The sequence below is a fragment of the Scyliorhinus torazame genome, chromosome 21 (genome assembly GCF_047496885.1).
Source record: "Scyliorhinus torazame isolate Kashiwa2021f chromosome 21, sScyTor2.1, whole genome shotgun sequence".
In the NCBI taxonomy this organism is placed as follows: Eukaryota; Metazoa; Chordata; class Chondrichthyes; order Carcharhiniformes; family Scyliorhinidae; genus Scyliorhinus; species Scyliorhinus torazame.
Window position 1 is genome coordinate 107,302,958 of NC_092727.1, and position 25,136 is coordinate 107,328,093.

The following is a 25,136-nucleotide window of genomic DNA, read 5'->3' on the forward strand; positions in this document are numbered from 1 at the left end:
CCAGGGCCCTCTGCTCTGCCAGGGTGAGAGGCCGCAGGTCTGCTGTTCCCCCTCCAGTTTTCTCCCGCTCATGGCAGTTATGAGCGGCCTTCTCCTGGGGGGGGGGGGAGGGGAGGAAACAGAAACGACGTGTCAGACAGTCTGACTCATGCAGCCCAGAGGGTGGGTGGCTGGTGGCCACAGTGGCCAGGGCACCCAGCCATGGCGACCGGTATGTGCGCTAGCACGTGGTGCAAGGTAGGGGTTTGGCCGTCCTCTGGTTGGGGGGATTTGCGGGGACTGGGTGGTCGTCTAATGGGTGTGTGGGACGGTGTTTGGTGCCAGGGGCACAGAGCTGCCCACTCACCCTGGCCACCCTGAGGAGGTCTTGCAGTTTACCCCGGCACTGCAGGCCGGTCCGGACGGTGTTGCTGAAGGCGCTGACTACCTCTGCCACCTGCGCCCAGCCACAGTGGACACCGGCAGCTGGCATCCTCCTTCCCCGGCCGGGTTACAGGTCAACCGCCTCTCCTCCAACGTGTCCAGAGGGTCTTCAGCTCGGCACAGGTGAATCTTGGGGCCGCTTTCCTCGCTGCCATCTTGTTGGCCGGGCTGTTATGTATGGGAGTGAAGTGTGTATGTGTGGCTGCAGCTTGTCAGCCTCCTGAGTGTTAACACGGACCCGGCACCATTTCTTATTGTAATCGATTGTGCTCCACGTGGCGCCGGTGCTAGCCTCTTAACAACAGCTGATTCAGTCCAAGCACGGCACTGGTTTTGCTGTCGCGGATCTTCACGAATCCTGCGCCGGCATCAACACTTAGTCTCAGGAATGGAAAATCCCGCCGATAGTCTCCCAAACGGAAAATGTCGCCCCTGGCAACTAGTTTTCAGCAGTCAAAGACCAGAGACTAAGGTTATTTCTATTAATGATTTGGTGATTTCAATTGTGATGTGACTCTGGGTCAATTGGGGCTGGAGTTGACCGCGCACTAGCCCAGGGAGTTGTCACATAACTTGGGGGCTCAGTTCTGTGATCTTTGGAACGGTAGACAGTGACGTTTAGGTTATAGAATAAATAAAAATGAGACACCAGGGTCCGCATTCTCCACCCCACCACGCCACATTTCTGCCCCGACTTGCCGGCGGGGTTCTCCGTTACGCTGGCGAGGTCACTGGTTGCCGGCAAAACGGAGAGTCACGCAGGCGGAGAATCCCGCCCCAGGTTTGTAATGGTATAACAGGATGGCTCTGGAGGCTGTTAAGGATTTTCTTCAAGTGGATGACTTTTTTTTAATGTTCAGTTACGTGATGTGGGTATCGCTGGATTATGCCAGCATTTATTGCCCATCCCTAGTTGCCCTTCAGAAGGTGGTGGTAAGTTGCCTTTTTGAACCACTGCACACCTTGAGGTGTAGGTACACCCACAATGCTGCTAGTGAGGGAGTTCCAGGATGTTGCCTCAGCGACAGTGAAGGAACGGCAATATATTTTCAAGTCGGGATGGTGAGTGACTTGGAGGGAACCTCCAGGTGGTGGGGTTCCCAGGTATCTGCTACTCTTGTCCTTCTAGATGGTAGTGTTTGTGGGTTCGAAAAGTGTTGCCTAAGGAACTTTGGTGAGTTCCTGCAGTGCATCTTGTAGATGGTGCACATGGCTGCCACTGTTCGTCGGTGGTGGAGGGTTTGAATGTTTGTGGAAGGGGGAGCAATCAAGCAGGTTGCTTTGTCCTGGATGGTGTCGAATTTCTTGTGTGTTGTTGGAGCTGCACTCATCCAGGCAAGTAGAGAATATTCTATTATTCCTGACTTGTGCCTTGTAGATGGTGGGCAGGCTTTGGGGGGACAGGAGGTGAGTTACTCGCCATAGGATTCCTAGCCTTTGGCCTGCCCTGGTAGCCACAGTAATAATATTGCTAGTCCAGTTCAGTTTCTGATCAATGGTAACCCCCAGGATGTAGATTGTGGGGGATTCAGCGATGGTAATGCCATTGAATGTCAAGGGGTGCTGGTTAGATCCTCTCTTGTTGGAGATGGCCATTGCCTGGTACTTGTGTTACTCAGCCTGGATATTGTCCAGGTCTTGCTGCATTTGGACATGGACTGCTTCATTATCTGAGGATTCACAAATGGTGCTGAACATTGTGCAGTCACCTGCAAAACTTATGATAGAAGGGCGGTCATTGATGAAGCAGCTGAAGATGGTTGGGCCTAGGACATTACCCTGAGGAGCTCCTGCAGTGATGTCCTGGAGCTGAGATGATTGATCTCCAACCACCACAACCATCTTCCTTTGTGCCAAGTATGACTGCAGTGGGGAGTTTTCCCCCTGATTCCCATTGACTCCAGTTTAGCGAGGGCTCCTTGATGCCATACTCGGTCAAATGCTGCCTTGATGTCAAGGGCAGTCACTCTCACCTCACCTCTGGTGTTCAGCTCCTTCGTCTATGTTTTAACCAAGGCTGTAATAAGGTCATAAGCTTAGTGACCCTGGCAGAAACCAATCTGAGCACCCGTGAGCAGGTTATTCTGAGTAAGTGGTGCTTGATCACAGAGTTGATGGCTCCTTCCATCACTTTATTGATGATGGAGAGTAGACGAATAGGGTGGTAATTGACTGGGTTGGATTTGCCCTATTTTGTGTGTACAGGACACAGTTGGGCAATTTTCCACATCGCCGGGTAGATGCCAGTGCTGTAGATACTGGAACAGCTTGGATAGGGATGCAGCAAGTTCTGAAGCATAGGTCTTCCGTACTATTGCTAAATATTGCCAGGGCCCACAGCGTTTACAGTATCCAGCACCTTCAACCAATTCTTGATACCACGTGGAGTGAATCGAATTGGCTGAAGACTGACATCTGTGATGCTGGGACCTCCGGAGGAGACCGAGATGGATCATCCTGTCGGCACTTCTGGCTGAAGATTGTTGACAATCATAGAATCCTCGAATTTACAGTGCAGAAGTAGGCCATTCGGCCCATCAGGTCTGCACCTGCCATTGGAAAGAGCACTCGACCTAAGCCTACGCCTCCACCCTGCTATCCCTGAGCCCGCATCATGTTGTTCCCCCTCCTGATGATATGATTAACGCCCATCAACTATAATCCATGAACGACAAGGAGACGTACCCTGATATCTCTGCCTGGTCGTTTCAAGCTCATGGAGCCTTGGGGTGACTTGCATGTTGCAATATGTTTTCACACTGCACTCTCACATCTGGAACCAGCGTCTGACTCACGGAATGAAAATATAGGAAATGGAATAAGCTTGGGCAGCCTCAACAACATTTCCAGAGGGTGTGTACCCAGTACACGACAGGCCACAATCTTGGCAATCTCATCACAGAAGCCGTCAATGTGGAAATATAAAACAGTGGTTCAGTACTCATGGGTGTTTCCCTGAATTTGGAGTGAAGTGGCATGGAACTTTTGGTTTGTGCGGTGGTGTCCCATTCCCCTCGGTAACACAGGTAGCCAAACAAGTAAAACCATAGAAACCCCAATGACAGGTACGGAAGAATTGAGAGAATTATAGCTTATGATATTTTACTTTTCAAACGTGTGCATACATTGTTTCAGCAGATGCACAACGTGCCATGCAATTAAGAAAAGATGCATTGCCACTTATTAGGGCACAAGACAGGCGTGCAGAATTGTCCAAAATGTACATTTTGGCCTTGTTGACCTAGGATCCAGCTCCTGGCAGGTTTTTCCTGATGGGGGAGACAATATTGCCCAAGATTCAAGTCTCTGTCTGATTTTACAGAATGGGTCCTCACAGCTTCATTGGACCTTGTTTGCCCACTTAAAATAGGAACCCTCTTCACTGATGTGGGGCCTAGTCACTTGCTCAGAATGTCAGGTTAATGTGGAGACATGCTCGGTAGAAAACAGGATTGGTGTGGGTAATTAGACAGCCCTGGTCGAAAGTGGTTCACATCAGACTGTAGGGGTGGATTAAAATCAGTCCCAATGGTTTTAAAAAAGACGTGAAAACCTTGATGTTGAGAAAATGTAAGTATAGTGATTTTCAATTGAATTCTGCTATCGTTAAAATTTTAAGTTGTACTTCTGAGAAAGCTGATGAAACCCTCTGCTGAACATTGATTTCCTCCAAACTTCATGGCTACAAGTCAACCCATGCAGGACATGCACAGGTCCTAGAAATTGCCATGTCTGCACAGCCTTGCAAAAAGAGATTTAATAGGCCTGCACATTCTTTGAAGAAAGCCGTGCGCTACAGGAAAAAAACTTTGGATGCATGGCTCCATCGCGTAATAGTGATTTTAACTGTATTCCACTCCTCTGTATAAAAGCTAAACACTGTGGGTGCTGGGAATCTGAAATAAAAGCAGAAAATGCTGGAAAAACCCAGCAGATCTGGCAGCATCTGTGGAGAGCGAAACAGAATGAACTTTTATGTCGAACGTGACTCTTCATATGACAAAAGGTCATATTTGACTTGAAACATTAGCTGTTCCTCTCCCGACAGATACGATCAGACCTGCTGAATTTTTCCAGAACTTTCTGTTAACATTTAATTTCATAATAACAATCTTTATTAGTGTCGCAAGTAGGCTTAAATTAACACTGCAATGAAAATCCCCTCATCGCCACATTCCAGTGCCTGTTCGGGTACACTGAGGGAGAATTCAGATTGTCCAATTCACCTAACAAGCATGTCTTTCGGGACTTATGGGGCGAAACCGGAGCACGCGGAGGAAACCATGCAGACATGGGGAGAAAGTGCAGAGTCTGCACAGACAGTGACCCAAGCCGAGAATCGAGCCTGGGTTCCTGGCGCTGTGAAGCAACAGTGCTAACCACTGTACTACCATGTCGTCCATCAGTGATTTGTCACTGCTGCTTTTGCTTTGTGGCACACTTTGGATTTTTTTGGTGCTAAATTCTAGATGACAACTATTGCTTTAATAGTGCTTGTCCACGGTGGAGTTCCACATCTGAAATTGCGACGCAGCTGCAGTTATTGTTACAGAAGTGAAAGAAACAGCTGTCCTCAACTTTTAGGGGAATGCATCCAGATGGAAGGAAGAGTAACCCACCAAAGGGATTACAGCCTGAGGCTAAGGTCTCATTTAAACACTGATGTCAGGGGGGTGGTGGTGATGGGTGGGGAGATAATCAGGTCAGGAGCTCTGGGCTGCCAGGGATCGAAGGGGATAACGTTAACAACTTGGCAAGTTTCGCCAGTTGATTCCAGTGAAGTGAGAGAGAGAGAGAGAGCCACATTTGGAGGGCAGTGAGGTCAAAGGCTCCTTGGAGTGGGAGTGATGGCGGTGGTGGGTGGGGTAGAACATTCTTTCCCCGGGCCACAAGGAGTCCACAGCAAAGGTATTTAAAACAACTTAGCTGGACCTTTGCTGGCCCCCCTGTCTCTGGTTGCATAGTATCCCCCAATTTGTCATCAAATCTCAGTTGTTGACCTCATCCAGCCATAATATTTGAATTTAAATTAGTGGCTTGTTCATTTGCATTAGAAGCTTTGAATGTGTCATGTTCCAGTATGTGAAGGTTGCTGTCGTTTTGCACCAAAGGTATACAACCGATTCTGAAATTCCCATAAAAAGCCCAGACAGATTTTCATGGAATTAGAGTATTAAACAGATGGCATTTGACCAGCAGGTCCAAGCCTGAAAACCAACTGCACCTTTGAAGAGTTAAGCGTAATAGTGGCATTGGAGGAATTTCAAAACTGTATCAGGACTCACGTAGAGGAACAAAGTACTTGCAAAGTCAGAGACATCGCTATCATGGCTGGTCGCTGCGATTACTCCCATAAACCTTTCCATCAAACATATTTGTATTTCGGAATTCTTACCAGTAAAGGAGAGGAAGGAAACTGGTCGATGGAGCAAAAATAGATTCCAGAGGAAAGGGAAATAGAGAGCATGGTTCAGATCAATCCCCAACTTGAAAAAGAAAGAACGAGGAAAATAAATGAACTGGAATATGCCGTGCTTGCTTCCAGTGAGACAAGCTTAAGCGCTTAAAATAAAGTTGTTTGTTCACCAAGAAACCAGGACAAACACTTTGCGAAAGACCTTACTGGCACATTTTCAAAGGCTCCCCTCGTAAAACTTCACCTGCAGAGTAAGACGGCTACTGATACAGTGACCGTCGGGGTTGTATCAAACTTACCCACAAGGGGAGTGGAGCTATTGTTGGTAAACGACATGGTGGAGTACCACGTACTCTGTCAAGAGTGTCAAATATACTCCACTGTTTCTGGATAAACAGAGGGGAACTAGAAAAATTATATTCTGAGTAGGGTCCTAATGGGGTGGGGTTGGTGTGTTAGATTCAGAAGAGTTAGGGAAATTGAATATTTTTAAGGCAGAGGTGGATAGATTCTTGGGAAGCAAGGGGGTTATGAGTCACCAGGGGTAGGCGGGATTCAGATTTGAGATTAAATGGCAGAGCAAGCTTGAGGTGCTGAATAATCTAACTCCTACTCCTTATTCGGATGTTTCCAAAGGGCGGCAGACGATGTACCAAGTTAGAAAGAGCCAAGGTGGAAACCACAAATTGAAAGAGACCAAAAACCAGGCCAGTAGAGTTTAATGAAGTCAAGGCTGGGCCCAGAGAAGCTAAAAAGAACGAAGGGGCTAAACCAGAGGTTTGGTTAGTAGAGACTTTCTATTGGGTTTTTAACAGGAACAGAGGAAGTCCCCAAGCTAGTAGACAGACAGCGATGGAGATGGCTGATCCTGTCGAAGTGCCACAGGACAGTGCAGCAGAAGCTGACCAGTCACATGTGGTCAGTAATGTTCCAAATGACACGGGGAAGATGGGAATCACCCCATGCCTAAACTAACAGGAATGAGAAAGTCAATACTCCTTACAATGAACTGCACTTGTGAAAACCATAAGGGAAATATGAGTGCAGCTAACACGGAATTATCCACTAAGCCATCACAAGATCACGTTCAAAATTTAAAACCACCCAAATCCAGCGGTTTAATTTCCAAGGCAACTGACCATAAGGTGCCAGGGGAGCATCCAGACTCCTCACAGGGGTCGAGAAACAATACACCCACATCATCACCTTCGAAATAATAATCAGCAATGAACCAAAAATTAAACTATCTGATTCCTAGATTATGGGAGTAGTCATACAAGGATTAAGAGCTTGACAGACAACACAACAAAACAATCAGAGTAATTTACATATTGCAAGCCTCAAAACAGAAATCAGTCTTATGAGATTTGTCTTCTCCCTCGGGGTCAGCAGAGGGACTAAACTTTCCCCCACAGCTAATTGCATTGAGATTGATATGTCTGTTGGAGCTACAAATCCTAAAACTTTGTGTGCCGATATTAACGAGCAGATACCAGAAAACATGTAAATGTGGATTCTAAGAAAAGGGAATGCAATAGAGAAACTGTGACAATGCCATAAGACCATAAGACATAGGAGCGGAAGTAAGGCCATTCGGCCCATCGAGTCCACTCCACCAGTCAATCATGGCTGATTTCAACTCCATTTACCCGCTCTCTCTCCTTAATTCCTCAAGAAATCAAGAATTTATCAACTTCTGTCTTAAAGACACTCAACGTCCCGGCCTCCACCGCCCTCTGTGGCAATGAATTCCACAGACCCACCACTCTCTGGCTGAAGACATTTCTCCTCATCTCTGTTCTAAAGTGACTCCCTTTTATTCTAAGGCTATGCCCCCGGGTCCTAGTCTCCCCTGCTAATGGAAACAACTTCCCTACGTCCACCCTATCTAAGCCATTCATTATCTTGTCAGTTTCTATTAGATCTCCACTCAACCTCCTAAACTCCAATGAATATAATCCCAGGATCCTCAGACGTTCATCGTATGTTAGGCCTACCATTCCTGGGATCATCCGTGTGAATCTCCGCTGGACCCGCTCCAGTGCCAGTATGTCCTTCCTGAGGTGTGGGGACCAAAATTGCTCACAGTATTCTAAATGGGGCCTAACTAATGCTTTATAAAGCTTCAGAAGTACATCCCTGCTTTTATATTCCAAGCCTCTTGAGATAAATGACAACATTGCATTTGCTTTCTTAATTACGGACTCAACCTGCAAGTTTACCTTTAGAGAATGCCAGATTACTGTGACTGTCCAAGTGTGTACGAAGAAGTGAATGTGTACATTTTCCTTTTGCTTCGCAAGCAAGCCATGTAGAAAAATGTGTTTTTCTCCATGAATCATGTTCCAGTATATCGTGAACTTTCAGTGAATACTTTGAAGTTTTGAATACAACAAGCTATTAAAATGGTTGCTGCAACCATGTGACCTTTTGGCATTTTCAGTTCCAGATAGTCCTCAGTCTCAAACAAGTAGCTAATGAAAGATGTACATTCACAGCCATTCAGAGAATTTACACATCCATATGTTTAAAGATGGACCATAGGATTATGTCATTCCAGCCGGCCAGTTGTTTTTGTTTCAACATGGATGAAAGAAGCATCAAAATTCAATGTGTATTAGACTAATGTGAATGGACAATCCCTTTTTGGAAAAAGGACTTTGAACTTGTACAATCACATGCTGAGGAAGCCATTTTGTTGTTTGCTTTTACAATAACAGTAAGAACAGTTCAGCAGACAGTTCCATCAGAAAACCATTGAACCAGCTGCAAGTCATCTACGCATCTGACATAATAAACAGCAACACTTTAAAAGTGGGAGAAGGACCCTTTCCCCATGCCTCCCCAATCTATTTCAACTTTGAGTTAATCCGAGAACCAACCTCCTGGAGATTCTACTGTGCGAAGTCTCACAGCTGACTCAGAATTCTCTGCTTTCATGGAATCTCTATACTGCAGAAGGAGGCCATTTGGCCCATCAGTTTGCACCAATTCTCCAAAAGAGCACAGTACCCAGGTCTAGTCCCCCACCCTATTCCCCTAACCTAACTTGCACATCCCTGGACACTAAGGGGCAATTTAGCACGGCCAATCCACCTAATCTTGCATATCCTTGGATTGTGGGAGGAAACCAGAGGACCGGTGAGAATCCCACTTTGCAAGTCCTTCGCTTCAACCAAGGCATCAACTCACTAGGAAACTACAGGCCTGCCATGAAAGAAATTCATCCATAATCCAAACCTTGTGTGTGTGACAATGTGTGTGAGTCGTGTGAGTGAGCCATTGCATTTTAAACATCCAGGACAAGTGTTTAGTAATAAATAACCTTTTTCTTAAAACTCACAAAAAGCTTGCTGCAGGTATTGTTGAAATTGGGGCATTCACTCTGAGCGTAAGACCATTAATATAGAAACACATTCATCATGGGCAATAATAAAGAACTCGCAAATCCTGTCTGTGACAGCTGCCTTTGAAATTGCTCGATGGAAATGGTGCAGCACAGGCCAATAAGAGGACCCGCCCCCAGCTTAACCATTCTCGCTGTTGAAAGGGGATCAATTCGAAGCCATTGTTCTGCTCTGGGTCAAACTATTGATCACGCAAACAGTACAGTGGAATAATACATGAATGCATCAAGGCACTGCAAATAAGATCATTTTTGAGTTACCGCCTCAGAACCCGAACCTTTAAGATCCAATTCAATCTTTGACCAAGAATTCGAGTAGAGTGCCAGAAGGGGTCGGATGGGATAGTGCAAGTATATTGAACTATCATCTACCTTGTTAGCAGACGGGCCAGAGAGGCATTGGCTCAGCTTTACAAACTGTTGCCTGCGCAATCCATTGATCAGAAACTCTACTGGGATGGGAGGGAAAACAAATAAAAATGCAATAAATCGATCCATTCATCAGATATTATATTTTCTTGAACAAACTGCGGGAGAAAAGCCATGGATACGTAAGTTAAGCTAATATGATACATAGAACATAACAAACCTAAGAATTCACAGAGGAATTTTGTGAGGGGTTAAAAAGTGGGTTGGGGCTGTGAAAGTATGTGGATCTTGACAACTGCATTTTCATGATTTTATTTTTACTGGGAAACGGTGCATAAAATCAGCTGAGTGGAAATGGAACCTGCTGACTGTGTAGCATTGCTGTCAGAATTCCCACACACTGCATGAATGATACTCCCAATAAATCGAATTGAGTGGGATTAGTACTGTGGCTGTATTAGTTAATGTATTCTGTTTATTTTGGTAATCTCTTGCTGACTTATTTTGATCAAGCAAAAAATGTTATCACTGCATAAATATTCACTTTACTGTGAGAAAATATATAAATGTGATGCTTTTTTAAAGTATGTTTTCTGTGCAAGTGCACAGCAGTTTGGTAAATGTGCTGCACATTCTGATCAACCTGTTTAATCCTAAAATATGTGTGATGTACACATATTAATGCACGTGTCCTGATGAATTGGACAATAATGTTTTTAATAAGTTCTTTTTACATGAACCTAAATAATAAGATTGTTTTATTCTGTTCCCCAACAAATAACTGTCCTTTAATCAACTATACGCTATTGCACTTAACAATAGATTTTAAGTAAGGATTTTTCTACCTATGAAGTTCATTCCCGTTTGAGAATTCTGCATTGACAGCAGTTCATAAATTAACCTGAACAGGTTTCATGCACCCTTCCGCCAGAATTATAGCCTATTCTCCCACTAGAATTATAACCAATTCTTGCATCTCCACATCTTGAGGCAGTGCTCTGTACTCCTGTTTAGTTCTGACGGTACTGCTGAGTCAGAGAACAGATACAGCCCCATTAACTTAATGATGATGTGCATAATCATGTTTCCAACCACTTGATTACAATTTCTCTTTGGGGTGCAGACTACTATCATTTTGAGACATCAGGGGCGGCATTCTCCCAGCCCTGCGCCGGGCCGGAGAATCCCCGCGAACTGGCCACGCGCCCTGACGCCGGCACGCGATTCTCCGCAGTGCGAATAATCGGTGTCGTTGGCGCTGGCGTGGTTAGCGTGGCGGCAGTCACAGGCTGGTCTATGCAGCCGGCCTGTCGATTCTTCGGCCCGAATGGGCCGAGCGGCCGTAGGAAAAGAGCCGAGTTCTAACCTGCTCTGGGTTGGCAGGACCTTGGCGGGAAGGGTTGGGTGGCGGCCTGTGGGGGTGGAGGGGGAGACCGACCCCGGGGGACACCTCCGATGTGGCCTGGCCCGCGATCGGGACCCACCGATCAGCGGGCCGGCCTCTCTGGCTGGGGGCCTCCTTTCTTTCACGTCGGCACCTGCAGCCCTGCACAATGTTGCGTTGGGGCTGGCGCATTGAAGGAGGCCACTGCGCATTCATGCATTGGCGCCGGCGCCACTGCGCATGTCCTCATTGGCGCCGGTGCAACTGCGCATGCGCGGATCCCGCGGCACACAATTCGTGCCGGGATCTGCAGCTGGAGCGGCGCGAACCGTTCCAGCGCTGTGCTGGCCCCCTGTCGGGGCCAGAATTAGATGTGGGAGCAGTCTGTTCACGCCGGCGTTTACGACGGCGTGGACGCTCAGCCACGGGATTGGAGAATCCCGCCCACATCATTATCGAAACCGGAAAGCAAAGAGCTAGGTATGTTACTTTATTTTGAAGGCCCATAACTTGTATAATACCTTTTTTAAGAAAAATTATTTAAAAAAATAATCTTTATTTTCATAAATAGGCTTACATTAACACTGCAATGAAGTTACTGTGAAAAGCCCCTAGTCGCCACATTCCGGTGCCTGTTCGGGTACACAGAGGGAGAATTCAGAATGTCCAAATTACCTAACAGCACGTCTTTTGGGACTTGTGGGAGGAAACAGGAGCACCCGGAGGAAACCCACGCAGACACGGGGAGAACGTGCAGACTCTGCACAGACAGTGACCCAAGCCGGGAATCGAACCTGGGAACCTGGCACTGTGAAGCCATAGGGCTAACCACTATGATAGCATGCTCAAAGCTCTTCAGATAATGAGGACAAAAGCAAAATACTGTGGATGCTGGAAATGGGAAGTAAAAACAGAAAGTGTTACAAATATTCCAGCATCATCTGTGGATGAGATAAAGAAAGTTAAATGTTTCAGGTCAATTACCTTTCATTGGAAGTCCTGAGGAGAGACCATTGAACTGAAATGCTAACTCTTTTCTGTCTGCAGATTCCGCCAGATCCAATGAATATTCGCAGCAGTTTCTGCTTATTTCACATATCCAATTACTGCTTGAAGCTTGGTCACTCTAATGTAGGGAAGCACAATAGCAAACATTCTTCTCAACATTGCTTTTATCAGATACAGATATTTAGCCACCAGATTGCTGAAGAAGAATAGCAAGGTGACCTTTCATAAACTTGCAGGAATCATGTCTAACGTGATAACTTACAGTGTTGATATACCGCAGCTGCATATTAACAGTGCGCCTTGAATGTTATTGCCTCCACTATGAGAACAAATCAAAAATTGAACAAAATCATCCATACACTTTTCAGTATGCATTCTAAAATAACCACGGGATAACTCACAGTACTAGCATGAGCTAGTAATCTAATCAAGGCACAGGTAACATGTTGTTGAAGTGCAAGCAGTTTCTTCATCATAAAATTCTTGCCAATTGATGTTTATCAGTAACCTTACTGGAGGTTATGCCATATATATGTAGTTAATGTTTTTTTAATGTACCAGATAGGAGAATGATATATTCAGCGCACAGGATGATTTATAGGATCCTACAAGATATCAAACAATTTTAGATGCTCAATGACTTAATAAAAGCAAAACTTTCCTTTCTATAAAGCAGTATTTCCATCCTCGGGTTCAGATGAGGATATGGCATCGGAAAGCTTTGCTTTTGTCATCCAACCTTTACATTAGAATATGTTTATGTGACCCATTATTCTTTCATGATCAAAATATATGTATAAAGCTGAAAATGATTTATTAGAACTCAAAGCAAAACTTGCATTTGTGTGTTTCCTTGTATCATGCCTGTTACAAATGCCTCAAGGTACTTCAGATCTAATGAATGAGTTTGGAGTCAATGATTTAATACACACGTCAGCGCAGTAAGCTCTGTGCATGGAGTTCTACTTTACCGATTTCGATGAGATTAAACACCAGTTAATTCCTTTCTAGCACCGTTGGTCGAGGGAGGAATTTTGGCCTCTAGGAGGCCTCCAAATACTGCTGTCCAATCTACCTGCCGAAGCACAGGAACCAGCATATGCCATCCAAAACATGGCTCCCCCCACAATGCAGCACTTCCTCACGTCCTTGGAGGTGTCTAACTAACTTGAGTTCATGGAGAGGAGTTTGAACTGACACAACCTTCTGACTCGAAGGCAATGATCCCAGCAATTGAGCCTAACTGATGTGTTTGAGCCTGATGACGGTAAAAGGGTTAACATTTGCGCACAGCTTTTGGCTTGTACTGAAGCAGCATTGAATTTTCACAATTATTTACTTGCCGTTGTGTGCTGCTGACGTGGCGGTGTTGACTTGGCGGCACAAACTCTCCACGTAGCAGACAAAATGTAATGCAGAGAAATGTGAAATGATTCATTTGGGTTGGAAGAATGGGGAAAGGTGATATAAGATAAAGGTGTTTCTAAAAGCAGCATAGAAGCAGAACAACCTCAGGGTATATATGCAGAAATCATTAACGGTGGCAGGGCTGGTTGAGAAATTGGTTAATAAAGAATAAAGGATCCTGGGCTTTAGAAATAAGGGCATGGAATACTAAAGCAAAGAGGCTATGGTGAACGTTTAAATGATGCTTCGGCCTTAATGAGTGTACTGTGTCCAGTTTGGGGCAACGTGCATTAGGAAAGGTGTGAAAGCATTAGAGAGGGTACAGAATACATTTACGAAAATGCTTCAGGGATGAGGTGGTTAAGGTGTAAAGATAGATTGAAGAAGCTGAGACGGTTAATTCACCCTGGAGAAGAGAAGGTTGAGAGGAGAGTTGATAATGGTGTTCAAGACAATGAAGAGTCCGGACCAAGGGGATAAGGAGATACTGATTCTGTTGGTGAAATGGTCAAGAACCAGTGGACACAGATTGATGGTGATCAGCAGAAGAAACAACAGTGGCTTGAGCAAAACTCTTTTTCCAGTGAGGGAGCCTAGTATCTGCAATGCCCTGCCTGAGAGTATGGATGAGGCAGGTACAGTCAAGGCTTTCAAAAGAGAATTGATAATTGTCTAAGGACAAACAATGGGCGGGATCCAGACTTGTATGGTTAAGTAAGCTTAACTGCTCACTTAACTGTGCCGACGCTGGACCGAGCCGGCACCTGGAATCTACCGGCCTCGCCAAGGAGACCCTAGCAGGTGATGTTTAGCACTGGTCTCTACAAATGGGGTCCTGGTGGAATGGCACTTGGAGGGGAGGGGGGGAGGTTCGCTCAGGCGATCGGAGGCCACTGGATGCCTGGCCTCTGGGCAGGGTGGTACCTTGGCACTGCTGATGCCACCTGGGCATCGTGGCACTGTCATCCTTGCACCCTGGCAGTGCCACCTGGGCACCTTGGTAGTACCAGGCTGGCACCCAGGTGGCACTGCCCAGATGTCCAGGCGGTGCTGGCAGGGGCACTGCCAGGGTGCCAGGTGGGCAATGCCCAAGTGCCTAGATGGCATTCTGACTATGCCGGGGATGGGGCCTGGGGATACCCTGCCCATATTAGGTGGAGTGCAGAGGGGGGGCTTGAGGATCTTCCAACAGATGAGTTGGGTCATTGAGGGGTCCGGAACCGAGAGTTTGGGGTGATATTTTTAAATGGCGCCCCGATCTTTTCGTGCATTGATGAACGGAGCTCCTCAGTGCAGGAATTGCCACTGTGTGCTGCCTGGGCGGGACACTCCCCGCTGAGGCCCGAAAAGGAATGAGTGCGTTAGATAGCGAGGTCATTTCCGGCTAATCCCACCCAGAATGGACTCTTTCTTTTGTTAGATCGTGCCCAATATTTTGAGTCTTCACCCTGCAAATTCTTCCAATAGACCTGATGGCAAGTAGTAAAAGAGTGGGAGAGTTTTCTGGTCAGCCACATTGCAGAGTGCAATATCAACGGCTGCAGTGAATAATTATGGACCAATCCAGTGGAAGTTCATGGTCACCAATGTCCTCTCAGGGCACGGTATCTGAAGAAGAGAGCTTATTGTGGTGTTACTGTGATAACCCTCACAAGGATCATGAGGGATCACTCTTTGGTCTCCCCGTGGGACTCATGGAGTAAGAGTTCCCATGGTAACAGGCGGAGGCCAGTCCAGCTGGGATTCGTTATCGAGGCCTCTAAATACCTTCCCAGACCCGCACCGGGACTCCTGTTAGACCCGGGCTCGGACACGTGTGTTGTGTGTCGTGGGAGCAGCTTTGCTTTTGGGTTTAAAATAATATTAGTTAAACCTTCATCTTCATGTCTCCTGGATTACTACAGTTACACATTAGTTGTGTGAATAAAGGAAATGTTAAAAATCAAAAGAATGTAAAATAGATAAATGTTGTAGAAGAATAGAAGAAGAAAATGAAAATTAAGGCATTGTTGCATGTTTTTGGCAGTGTGCCTCATGAAGGCACTAAATGAATTTGAAATATGGCAGCCATTAAATTGTATTCGTCTATAATTAGCTTACATGTTATGTGAATGTGTACAATTTGTGCAAGCCAAATATTGTCTTCTGCATTGGAAATTACAAGAAGTATTTTGTATGTTATGGAATTTTATATCTGCGGCAGTCTGTCGTATTTTGGATGGAAGGCTCGGTCTATGTTGCTGAGTGCATCGAAGTAGGATATTGTTTGAGAAGCTTTGTTTTTAATGGGAATGAACTGTGTGGGAGTTGGAATGATGAGAGCCAGTGGGAGTAGGTGGGAGGTTTCAGTCTGAGTGGTCAGACGTATAAACAGTAGGGAAGGAATGGAAGGAAAGAATAGCTATGTGAAAAGGTAATGGTGGCAGCTAATGGTTGGATTTTAGGTTGGGTGCGTAGGGCAAATAACAAAATACACGGCATCACGCCAACCCAACTGGGACAGGACATAAGAGCAGATGAGAGAAGAAGGCATGGCAGAAGGCCAGAAGGAGAAGGGGGTCAGGAAGAAAGGAGGGAGAGGGGACCAGGGGACCCAACCAGAACCAAACGCCTACTGATTTTTACAGCAAAAAACATTGGATATAGACCCCCGAACAGCAGTGGTGATGTTGGAAATGGCATGATACAGGAAATTATAGATGCATGCGATAAAGGAACATCTGCAATTATGGGTGATTTTAATCTGCATATAGATTGGGCAAATCAAATTAGTCACAATTCCGTAGAGGAGGAATTCATAGAGTGTATACGGGATGGTTTTCTGGACCAATACGTTGTGGAACCAACTAGAGAGAAGGCTGGGTAATGTGTAATGAGAACAGAATCATTGGCAATCTAGTTCTGTGAGCTCCCTTGTGGATGAGCAACCATAATAAGATAGAATGTTTAATCAAGGTGGAGAGTGAAGTAGTTGATTCTGAGATTAGCGTCTTGAATCTTAATAAAGGAAACTACGGTATATGAGACGTGAATTGACAACTATCGATTGGGAAACATTACTTAACAGGGTGACTGGGGCTAGGCAATGGCAAATATTCAAGGAGCACATGGGGGAACTGCAACAATTGTTTGTTCCTGGCTTACAAAGAAAATTATGAGATGGTGTTCGATCCAAGGAAGAAGCCTCAAATTGGCCATGAAAAACAACAGGTCTAAAGATTGGGAGCAGTTTAGAATTCACTAAAGAAGGACCAAGAGGTTGATTAAGAAGGGGAAAATAGGGTACGAGAATAAGGTTGCAGGGAACATAAAAACTGATGTTAAATGTTTCTGTAGGTACGTGAAGAGCAAAAGATTCTTGAAGACTAATGTAGGTCCCTTATAGTCAGAAACAGGAGAATTTAATAATAATCTTTATTGTCACAAGTAGGCTTACATTAACATTGCAATGAAGTTACTGTGAAAAGCCCTGAGTTGCCACATTTGGCCGCCTGTACGGGGACACAGAGGGAGAATTCAGAATGTCCAATTCACCTAACAGCACGTGTTTTGGGACCAATGGGAGGAAACCGGAGTGCCCGGAGGAAACCCACTCAGACACGGGGAGAACGTGCAGGCTCCGCACAGACAGTGACCCAGCCGGGAATCGAACTTGGGACCCTGGCGCTGTGAAACCACAGTAATAACCACTGTGCTATCGTGCTACCCCAATGGGGGACAAAGAAATGGCTGAGCAACTTAATACATATTTTGGTTCTGTCTTCAAAAATGAGGACACATATAAGATACCAGAAGCGTTGGGGAACACAGGATTTAGTGAGAGGGAGGAACTGAAGGAGATCAATATTAGTAGAGAAATGGTGTTGGGGAAATTGATGTGATTAAAGGCTGATAAATCCCCAGGGTCTGATATTCAACAATCCAGAGTACTTCAGGAAGCGGCTCTGGAAATAGTGGATGCATTGGTGGTAATCTTCCAGGACTGAATAGACACTGGAACATTTTCTACAGATTGGAGGGTAGCTAATGTAATGCCACTATTTAAAAGGCAGGTAGAGAGAAAACAGGGAATTATAGACCAGTAAACATGACATCAATAGTGCGGAAAATTCTAGAATCCATATTTTAGAGCAGAGCACTCAGAAAACAATGGCAGGATTGGGCAGAGTCAGCATGGATTTATGACGAGGAAATCATGCTTCACAAATCTACTGGAATTCTTCGAGGATGTAGCTGGTAGAGTTGACGAGGGGGAGCCAGTGGATATGGTTAATTTGGACTTTCAGAAGCCTTTTAACAAAATCCCACGAAGAGATTAAGATGTAAAATTAAAGCACATGGGATTAGGGCTAGTGTATTGGGAAGATTAGGAAACTGGTTGGCAGCCAGGAAACACAGAGTAGGAATCAACGGGTCCTTTTCCAAATGGCAGGCAGTGGCTAGTGGGGTACCGCAGGGATCGGTGCTAGGACCTCAGCTGTTCACAATATATCGTAATGATTTAGATGAGGGAGCAAACTGCAATGAGCGGGATTCTCCGTTTATGATGGCAAAATCGCAAAACGCGATCGGGCGGAGAATTGGTTCCGACGCCAAATTCGCAGCGGGCGCCGAGTTGACCCCAAATCACAATCCTCGTCACCTCGACAGCTGCATCAATGCGTTCCGGAAGGCATGGACAGAAAATGCCGCTTGCATATCATTCATAGGCCGGACCTGACATCCCCCGGGGCCCCAGCGATGCTCCATCTCCGATGGGCCGAGTTCCCGACGGCACGCCTTTAAAAATCGTGAAACCGGCGACGTGGCTGATGAGGGAGAGAGAGGAGGTAGGACACAGAGAGGAGTGACTGTGGGCTGCGGGCCCGGACAATGGCCGGGCTGGATAGGGACACCGGATGGACCAGCCCCATCTCCAGCAGGTCCTGCAAGACACAAGACAAGACGCATGTTTAGACTGCGGGCCGGGGGGTGGGGGGGGGGGGGGTGCTGGTGGTGAGCGTGTGGGTGGGGTGGTGAGGGTGGGGATTATGTAGGGTGAGGGGTGGTGGTGAATGTAGTGTAGGGATGGTGTGGGGGTGAGGGTGGGGGGGTAGAAGCGTGGTGTGGGGGTAGAGTTGGGTGGGGTGGTTGATACATGTGTCATGTGGAACCGCAACTCAGCAGGGTCTCACTCCCTCGGCCGAACTCCACCCCGGCGACCTCCTTTTCTTCCAAGTTGCTGACCATATCCAGTGCTCTCTGCTCTCCCACGAAGAGAGGCCGCAGGTCTGGCGGTCCCCCTCCTTGTCTTCTCCCGCTACCAGTGGTTGTGGGCGACCTTCTCCTGGGGGGCAGAAAGTGGGGAAACCGAAACCTACAGCATTAGACAGTCCGACGCATGCAGCCCAGGGGGTGGGTAGCTGGTGGTCTTAATGGCCAGGACACCCGGCCATCGCGGCCAGTAAAGGTGCCGGCATGTAGTGTAGGGCGGAGGTTCGGCAGCGCTCGGGGTGGGGGGGGGTTTCAGGCATGTGGGATGGGGGTTAGTGCCAGGGGTACAGTGCTGCCTACTCACGCTGGCCACCCTGAGGAGGTCATGCAGTTTTTCTCGGTACTGCTGGCCGGTCCGGATCGTGTTGCCCACGGCGCTCACCGCCTCTGCCACCCTGCACCCAGGCATGGCGAATCGTCGGCAGATGGCAGCCACCTTCCCGGGCCGGGGTACATGGTCACCCGCCTCTCCTCCACCACGTCTAGGTGGGTTTCCAGCTCAGCGCCGGTGAATCTTGGAGCCGTGCATCTTGCAGCTATCTTGTTGGTTGGGATGGTTTGTTTGGGGAGAGAAGTGTGTATATGCGGCTGCAGCTTGTCAGCCTCCTGAGTGAATCAATCGTGAAACTGGCGAATCCGGCACCATTTTTCATTGGAATCGATTGTGTTCCAGGCGCCGCCGGTGCTAGCCGCTTAACAATAACGGAGTTGGTCCTGGTGCGGCACCCATTTTACTGTCGTGGAACCCCATGAATTCTGCGCCAGCATCAACACATTGGGCGGGATTCTCCGATTGCCGACCCCGAAATCGCATTTGCCGATTGGCCGGAGAATCCGTTTTGACGCCGAAATCAGGGGCGGTGTCTTGATTCGGATGCTCCACCCCCTCCAAAACAGCGTCTTCGGTGAGTGCACCACATGCCGCTGGACGGCCTCAGGACGTCACCTGAAGGCCCTTGCCGATGTTCCAGCCCAGATGTGCTGACTTCCTGATGGCGAGGGGCGTGTGTGGTCTCTGTTTTCGGAGACCTCGTGTGGCGGCCGTGGACTGTGTCCTGGAGGGACTGGTGGGGAGTGGTGAGGCAGGGGGGGGTGGGGGGGGGGGGGGTGCCGGGTGCCGGGGGGGGACGGGGGACACTATCTGGTAGGCTGGGTCCACGTGCGGCCAGCGCCATGATGTACGTCGTGACCGTTGTAAGCCGCCGCCGTGCGCATGCGCAACCACGGACCCGGCAATTCTCTGTCCATATCTACAGATAAAGCCGGCTTTACATGGCGCGGCTGTTAACCCCATCACCGGGCGGAGAATTGGTGCGGGGATGGCGCCGACATTTTGGCCGTAAGACTAGACAGATGGGGCTGGAATTTCCGCTGTCGGGATGCTCCATTTTGCCAGCAGCCTGGGGGTTTCCCGACTGCATGGTGTTGCCCCACAATGGGAAGCCCATTGACCAGTCGGCGAAATGGAGCATCCCGCCGGCGTGCTGAACCAGAAATCTGGCGCGGCGGGACGGAGAATCTAGCTCATGCTCCAGTCATAGCCTCATAATCAGAGAATCCAACCCTTAGTCTCAGAAATGGAGAATTCCTTCACCCTTCACCTGATGATGCCATCAGGTTCACGCCCAAGAAGGGCGTGAGCTTGGATTGCATAGATTATAATAAATTATAATATAATTAACAAGCCTAATGCCTCTACATCCGCCCTCGACGTATCATCCCACCCAGCCGGTGAGACGTCATGCGGGCGAATCACTACTGGTTTCCAAAAACAAAAACTAATTGTGATAACCACGCCGGGGGCACACAGGTAATTATAGCTTCCGGGTAGTGAGCAATATGTCCTGGCACTGCAGGGCCCTCTGGGAGCCTCATTTGGGGGGGTTCCCTTATGTGTTGGGGTGGAAGGGGAGTGCTCCGATGCCTGTGAGGGGGAGAGTGTGCAGCTATATGTGTGCTGCTCCCACCCCCCCTCGATGCTTGTGGAGGGTCCTTCGTGTCTGTGGCGGTTTGGGCTGGAGTTTATCAAACACAGATCGAGGCACCCTTTAAAGATGGCGCCCTGAACCAGTGATGGCGCAAAGCACGACTCCCGATTTTCTGTGTATTTCTGGAGAGATACATGCTGGTTTTCAACCTGAATGATAGAAACCCTGCAATGAAGGAGGCCATTCGGCCCATCGAATATGCACTGACCTTCCAAAAGAGCGCCCCACTTAGGCCCACTCGTCTGCCTTATCCCCATATCCGTAACCACACTTAACCGTTGGGAACCAAGGGACAATTTAGCACGGCCAAACTACCTCACCTGCACATCTTTGGACTGTGGGAGGAAACCGGAGCAACCCGGAGGAAACCCACCCAGACACTGGGGGAGCTTGCAAACTCACACAGTCGCCCTAGGTCAGCATTGAACTCGGGTCCCTCAATGTGAGGCAGCAGTGCTGTCCACTGTGCCACCGTGCTGCCCAAGCCTGACACCCTGACAAATTTTGGAAAATTCTACCCATCGTCTCTGCCCACCCAAAAAAATTTCAGGCAGAGCTACGATCCTCCTCCCAATATGCCACAATATTTATTGTTATGGCAGCGGGAGTTCAGAGCAAACAATCTTGAAGTTCTGAGAATCAAAGTTTGGCCAATAATGCACATCTAATTATGACTTGAACCCCATGCAATAGTAAGACCCTACTTAATGATCTGGCTTTTCCTTGTTAACCTCGTGCTAGTGAATAATTGTACACCTACCTTTTGCAGTTTTGAATATTCCTACTTTCAAATAGTTTGCCTTTGAATATTTTTGCTGCATTTCATTTTTTGAAGTCTATTGAGAGGCTGGTCAACTAGCAGAGAAATCTGTCCCACCGACCATCCCAGAATTTCTCCCAGTGGGCTACTAGAGAATGAGGTAACATTCAATGAATTGTGATTAGCTAGCAGGAACGTCAGATGCACTTATCCATTAGGTTGTTTGCATATCAGGAAGTTCATGAAATTGAGAGAGAGAGAAACGTATGGCTCAATTCAACCAAATGGGAACCAAGTCTCATAGTGAGCGCGTTTAGCTGTGTGTTTCTCGGCGCTTACAGTATCAAGTAACACATGGCTATTCAACGTGACTCGCATTGTATAAGGGGCCTTAACTGGGAACACGCAGTCGAGGCGACACATAGCCCCATTTTGTGCAGTGAGGAACTTCGCAACCGAAACTCCGCAGTGTAGCGAGAGATCAGGACACCATTTTTAAATGGCGTCATGATCTCCAAACTCCCAAAGTGATCTCTGCCCTCCCCGCCCACACGCCCAATGGGAGTGTCCCCTGAACCCCCAACGTCCACGCAGGGCACCACCAGCCAGATTGTGCATGTGCAAAAATTGCCAGCTTGGTACCTGGGCAGTGTCAGGCTGGCACCCAGGATGCACTGTCAAGGTGCCAGGCTGGCACTGCAATGGTCCCCACGTGGCATCAGCAGTGCTAGGGCACCACCCTGTCCAGAGGGCATGCATCTGGGGGCCTCCAATCCCCTGGGAGACCCCCACGAGTGCTGTTTTTGTCTGGGGACCAGTGCTGAACAGCGCTCGCCCGAGGTCTCCGCGGTGAAGGGGATGAATCCCAAAGCCTCAGGGACCTTGGAAATCTGCACGTTAAAGTGAGGCTAACTGTCTTGATCTGATATACAGATTTGCCAAAAGTGATCCTGCCCACAATGAGCAGCATTTACTCGCAACGTCTCGCGAGATCGCATTGGAACTCGCGAGGCGTTGCGAGTCAAGTAGATCCTGGGAGCAGGGTCTCCTGGCTTGTATTGGCCATGCTGCGCTGCAGCGAGATGCTTTTCTGGTGCATCGTGGCCATTGGTCACGCCTTTGGGGTGAGATGTTCCCACCAGCCCGCAACATGTTTTTCGGCGGCGGAGGCGGGATCTACCGATCCTGCCATTGTCAATGGGATTTCCTGTTGACATCACCCCTCATCAACGGGAACTCCGTGGGCCGGCGTGGGACCGGAATTTCCTGCCAACGTGAACAGCCGGTAAATCCCGCCCTCAATCATTAGCCTGTGTCAATTACTACCCGGAACAAAGCGGAAGAACAACAGAAAGCTGGAAAGATGGGAAAACGAGACATCGGCCACCTCTTCTTGAGGGTAAAGACAACTTTCCTAATTGCCTAACAGTGACTGAGTGACATGGACCAACAATTATGGTGGGTATGATGTGAGCGGCTTTAGATTATGTTATGTTCTACTGGAAATCTGCATGTTTGTGCCCCGAGGAAAACTATTGAGAGGGGAAATGAATAGGAATTAAAATAAAAGATAATTTATTCAAAATGGTGTTCGGCACTCTAAGGGTTATTTAAACAATAAAAGAACTTTTACAATTTGAAACCGATCAAATTACTTTGGGCAGGGTGCTGTGGGGAAGGAACATGTGAAAAAATGTACAATAGGATTTAACATTGTTGATATCAACTGCAGCACCTTCTGTTTGTGCATTCAAGTCAATTGGAGTTTGTGTGTATAAAGGCAGGGTTTGGAGTGCTTCGCTAGACAAAAGCCTCCAAGGGTGATCCTAAGCACATTAAACTGTTTGCTCATTCAAACATAAAAGGTGCTGGACTCTCTTCTCATTGATGATCTCCATGAGAGCCAGCCGGCATGTATCCTGTTTGACCTCCTGAAGTAGAGAAAGGGCCACAGGAGCCTAGACGTTTACCAGAGGCAGCAGAGGCAGCAAAGTGTTCCACAGCTGAAGTAAAGACCAGCATGGCTAATGGTCGACCACACACAATCTCATCAGAAGTAGATTCTTCAGCATCATTCAAAGCGACTGAGTCAAACCAGAGTGAAGGAGGTAAAATTTCTCTTCTGAAGGGGCTATTTAAATGATAATTATCATCAGATGTTTCGCTGTAATGACGCTTTAGTTGCTACTTTCAAGTGTGTCGTATTAATGAAGCTGCAGTATTGTCAGTGCACAGCACTTGTATATTTAACTCTTCAGTACAAAGGAATAAGCTTGAAACGGAAGCTTTGTTCTGAGCAGCACATTTTGTTCGATTCACGAACAATTGTATCTTGTTTATATTCTGCAATCTGCATCCTTCTCATTTTAAAATAATAAAGAGAGCAGCGTTAGAACAAGGACAGGAAAGGATACTTGGAGAATTGCCAGTCCAGACAACCCTACTTCATTACAGAAGCAGATATCAAGTGTCAAATGTGGATGCAGGGGATGGCTGATACTAACTTGTCATGACATTACCAATCCGGGTAAGAGAGTGTGAAATAGTTTACCTTTTCATGTTCATGTCGCCTCATGAAGCTGTGGAGGAGCGAAGCGTGTGCCAGGCTGCACATATTCCGTGAGTGAGCAGAGAGGATTTGCTTTTAAATCAGTTTGCTGCTATCTGAGCATTTATTAAAGATGAACTAACTGTTGAGAGCTCTCCTTCCTGAGACCAGCTTCTGGCAAAATATTTCTTGGTGCTGCTTGTCGATTTTTATTTTTCAAAACTTATTTTCTTTGGGGCAGCACGGTAGCACAAGTGATTAGCACTGTGGCTTCACAGCGCCAGGTTCCCAGGTTCGATTCCCCACTCGGTCACTGTCTGTATGGAGTCTGCATGCTCTCCCCGTGTCTGCGTGGGTTTTCTCCGTGTGCTCCGGTTTCCTCCCACAGTCCAAAGACGTGCAGGTTAGGTGGATTGGCCACGATAAATTGCCATTAGTGACCAAAAAGGATTAGGAGGGGTTATTGGATTACGGGGATAGGGTGGAAATGAGGGCTTAAGTGGGTGCAGACTTGATGGGCCGAATGGCCTCATTCTGCACTGCATGTTCTATGTTCTTCACAGTAAGAAGTCTTACAACACCAGGTTAAAGTCCAACAGGTTTGTTTCAAACACTAGCTTTCGGAGCACTGCTCCTTCCTCAGGTGAATGTTCTTCAAGTAAGGTATTTTGCCAAATTACAGCGTGGAGATTTAGACATTCTAAGCTGGAAATTACTGTTGTAAAGACAAGTTAAAGCACTTGTGATCATCTTCAGCCACAAATGTTGAGAGGATTATCTATCGCTGCCTCAACTTGAGGTTCTCAGCATCAGAGAAGCCAGCCTTCAGGCGATTTGATTCACTTCATGTGCTATCAAGTCACGGCTGAAGGCAACTATCATTTGCACCTCACAAGCAGCAGGCAGTGACTCTCTCACACAAGGGCAAGTCTAACCACCCCCACTAGATATTCAGCAACATTATTATTGTCCAATCCCTTATCACCTTAAACATCCGGATGTCAGCATTGACCAAACACTTAACTGGATCAGTTACATTAATGCTATGGCTGGAAGACCAGGTCAGATCTTGGGAATTCTGTGGTGAATAAGAGCCTGTCCACCACCTGCAAGGCACAAGTCAGGAATGTGATGGAGTCTCAGAGGGTTGCGTGACTTGGGAACTCCCTTGGAC

The 25,136-nt window shown here is 47.3% G+C and overlaps 1 protein-coding gene across 5 annotated transcripts in view; it reads left to right on the forward strand.

Annotated features, from left to right (window-relative positions):
• LOC140398473 (MAGUK p55 subfamily member 2-like) overlaps positions 1-25,136 on the forward strand; it is an 841,369-nt gene that overhangs the window by 448,626 nt on the left and 367,607 nt on the right. Inside the window, exon 1 of one of the 5 annotated variants that reach the window (XM_072487189.1) lies at positions 23,269-23,522. The exons of 3 other annotated variants lie outside the window; for them this stretch is intronic. In XM_072487189.1, coding sequence (XP_072343290.1) covers positions 23,435-23,522 — 88 coding nt within the window. In that variant the 5' untranslated portion in view covers positions 23,269-23,434. Of the gene's footprint in view, positions 1-23,268; positions 23,523-23,721; positions 23,942-25,136 lie in introns of those variants that run through there. One more of the 5 variants, XM_072487194.1, reaches the window with a different exon arrangement.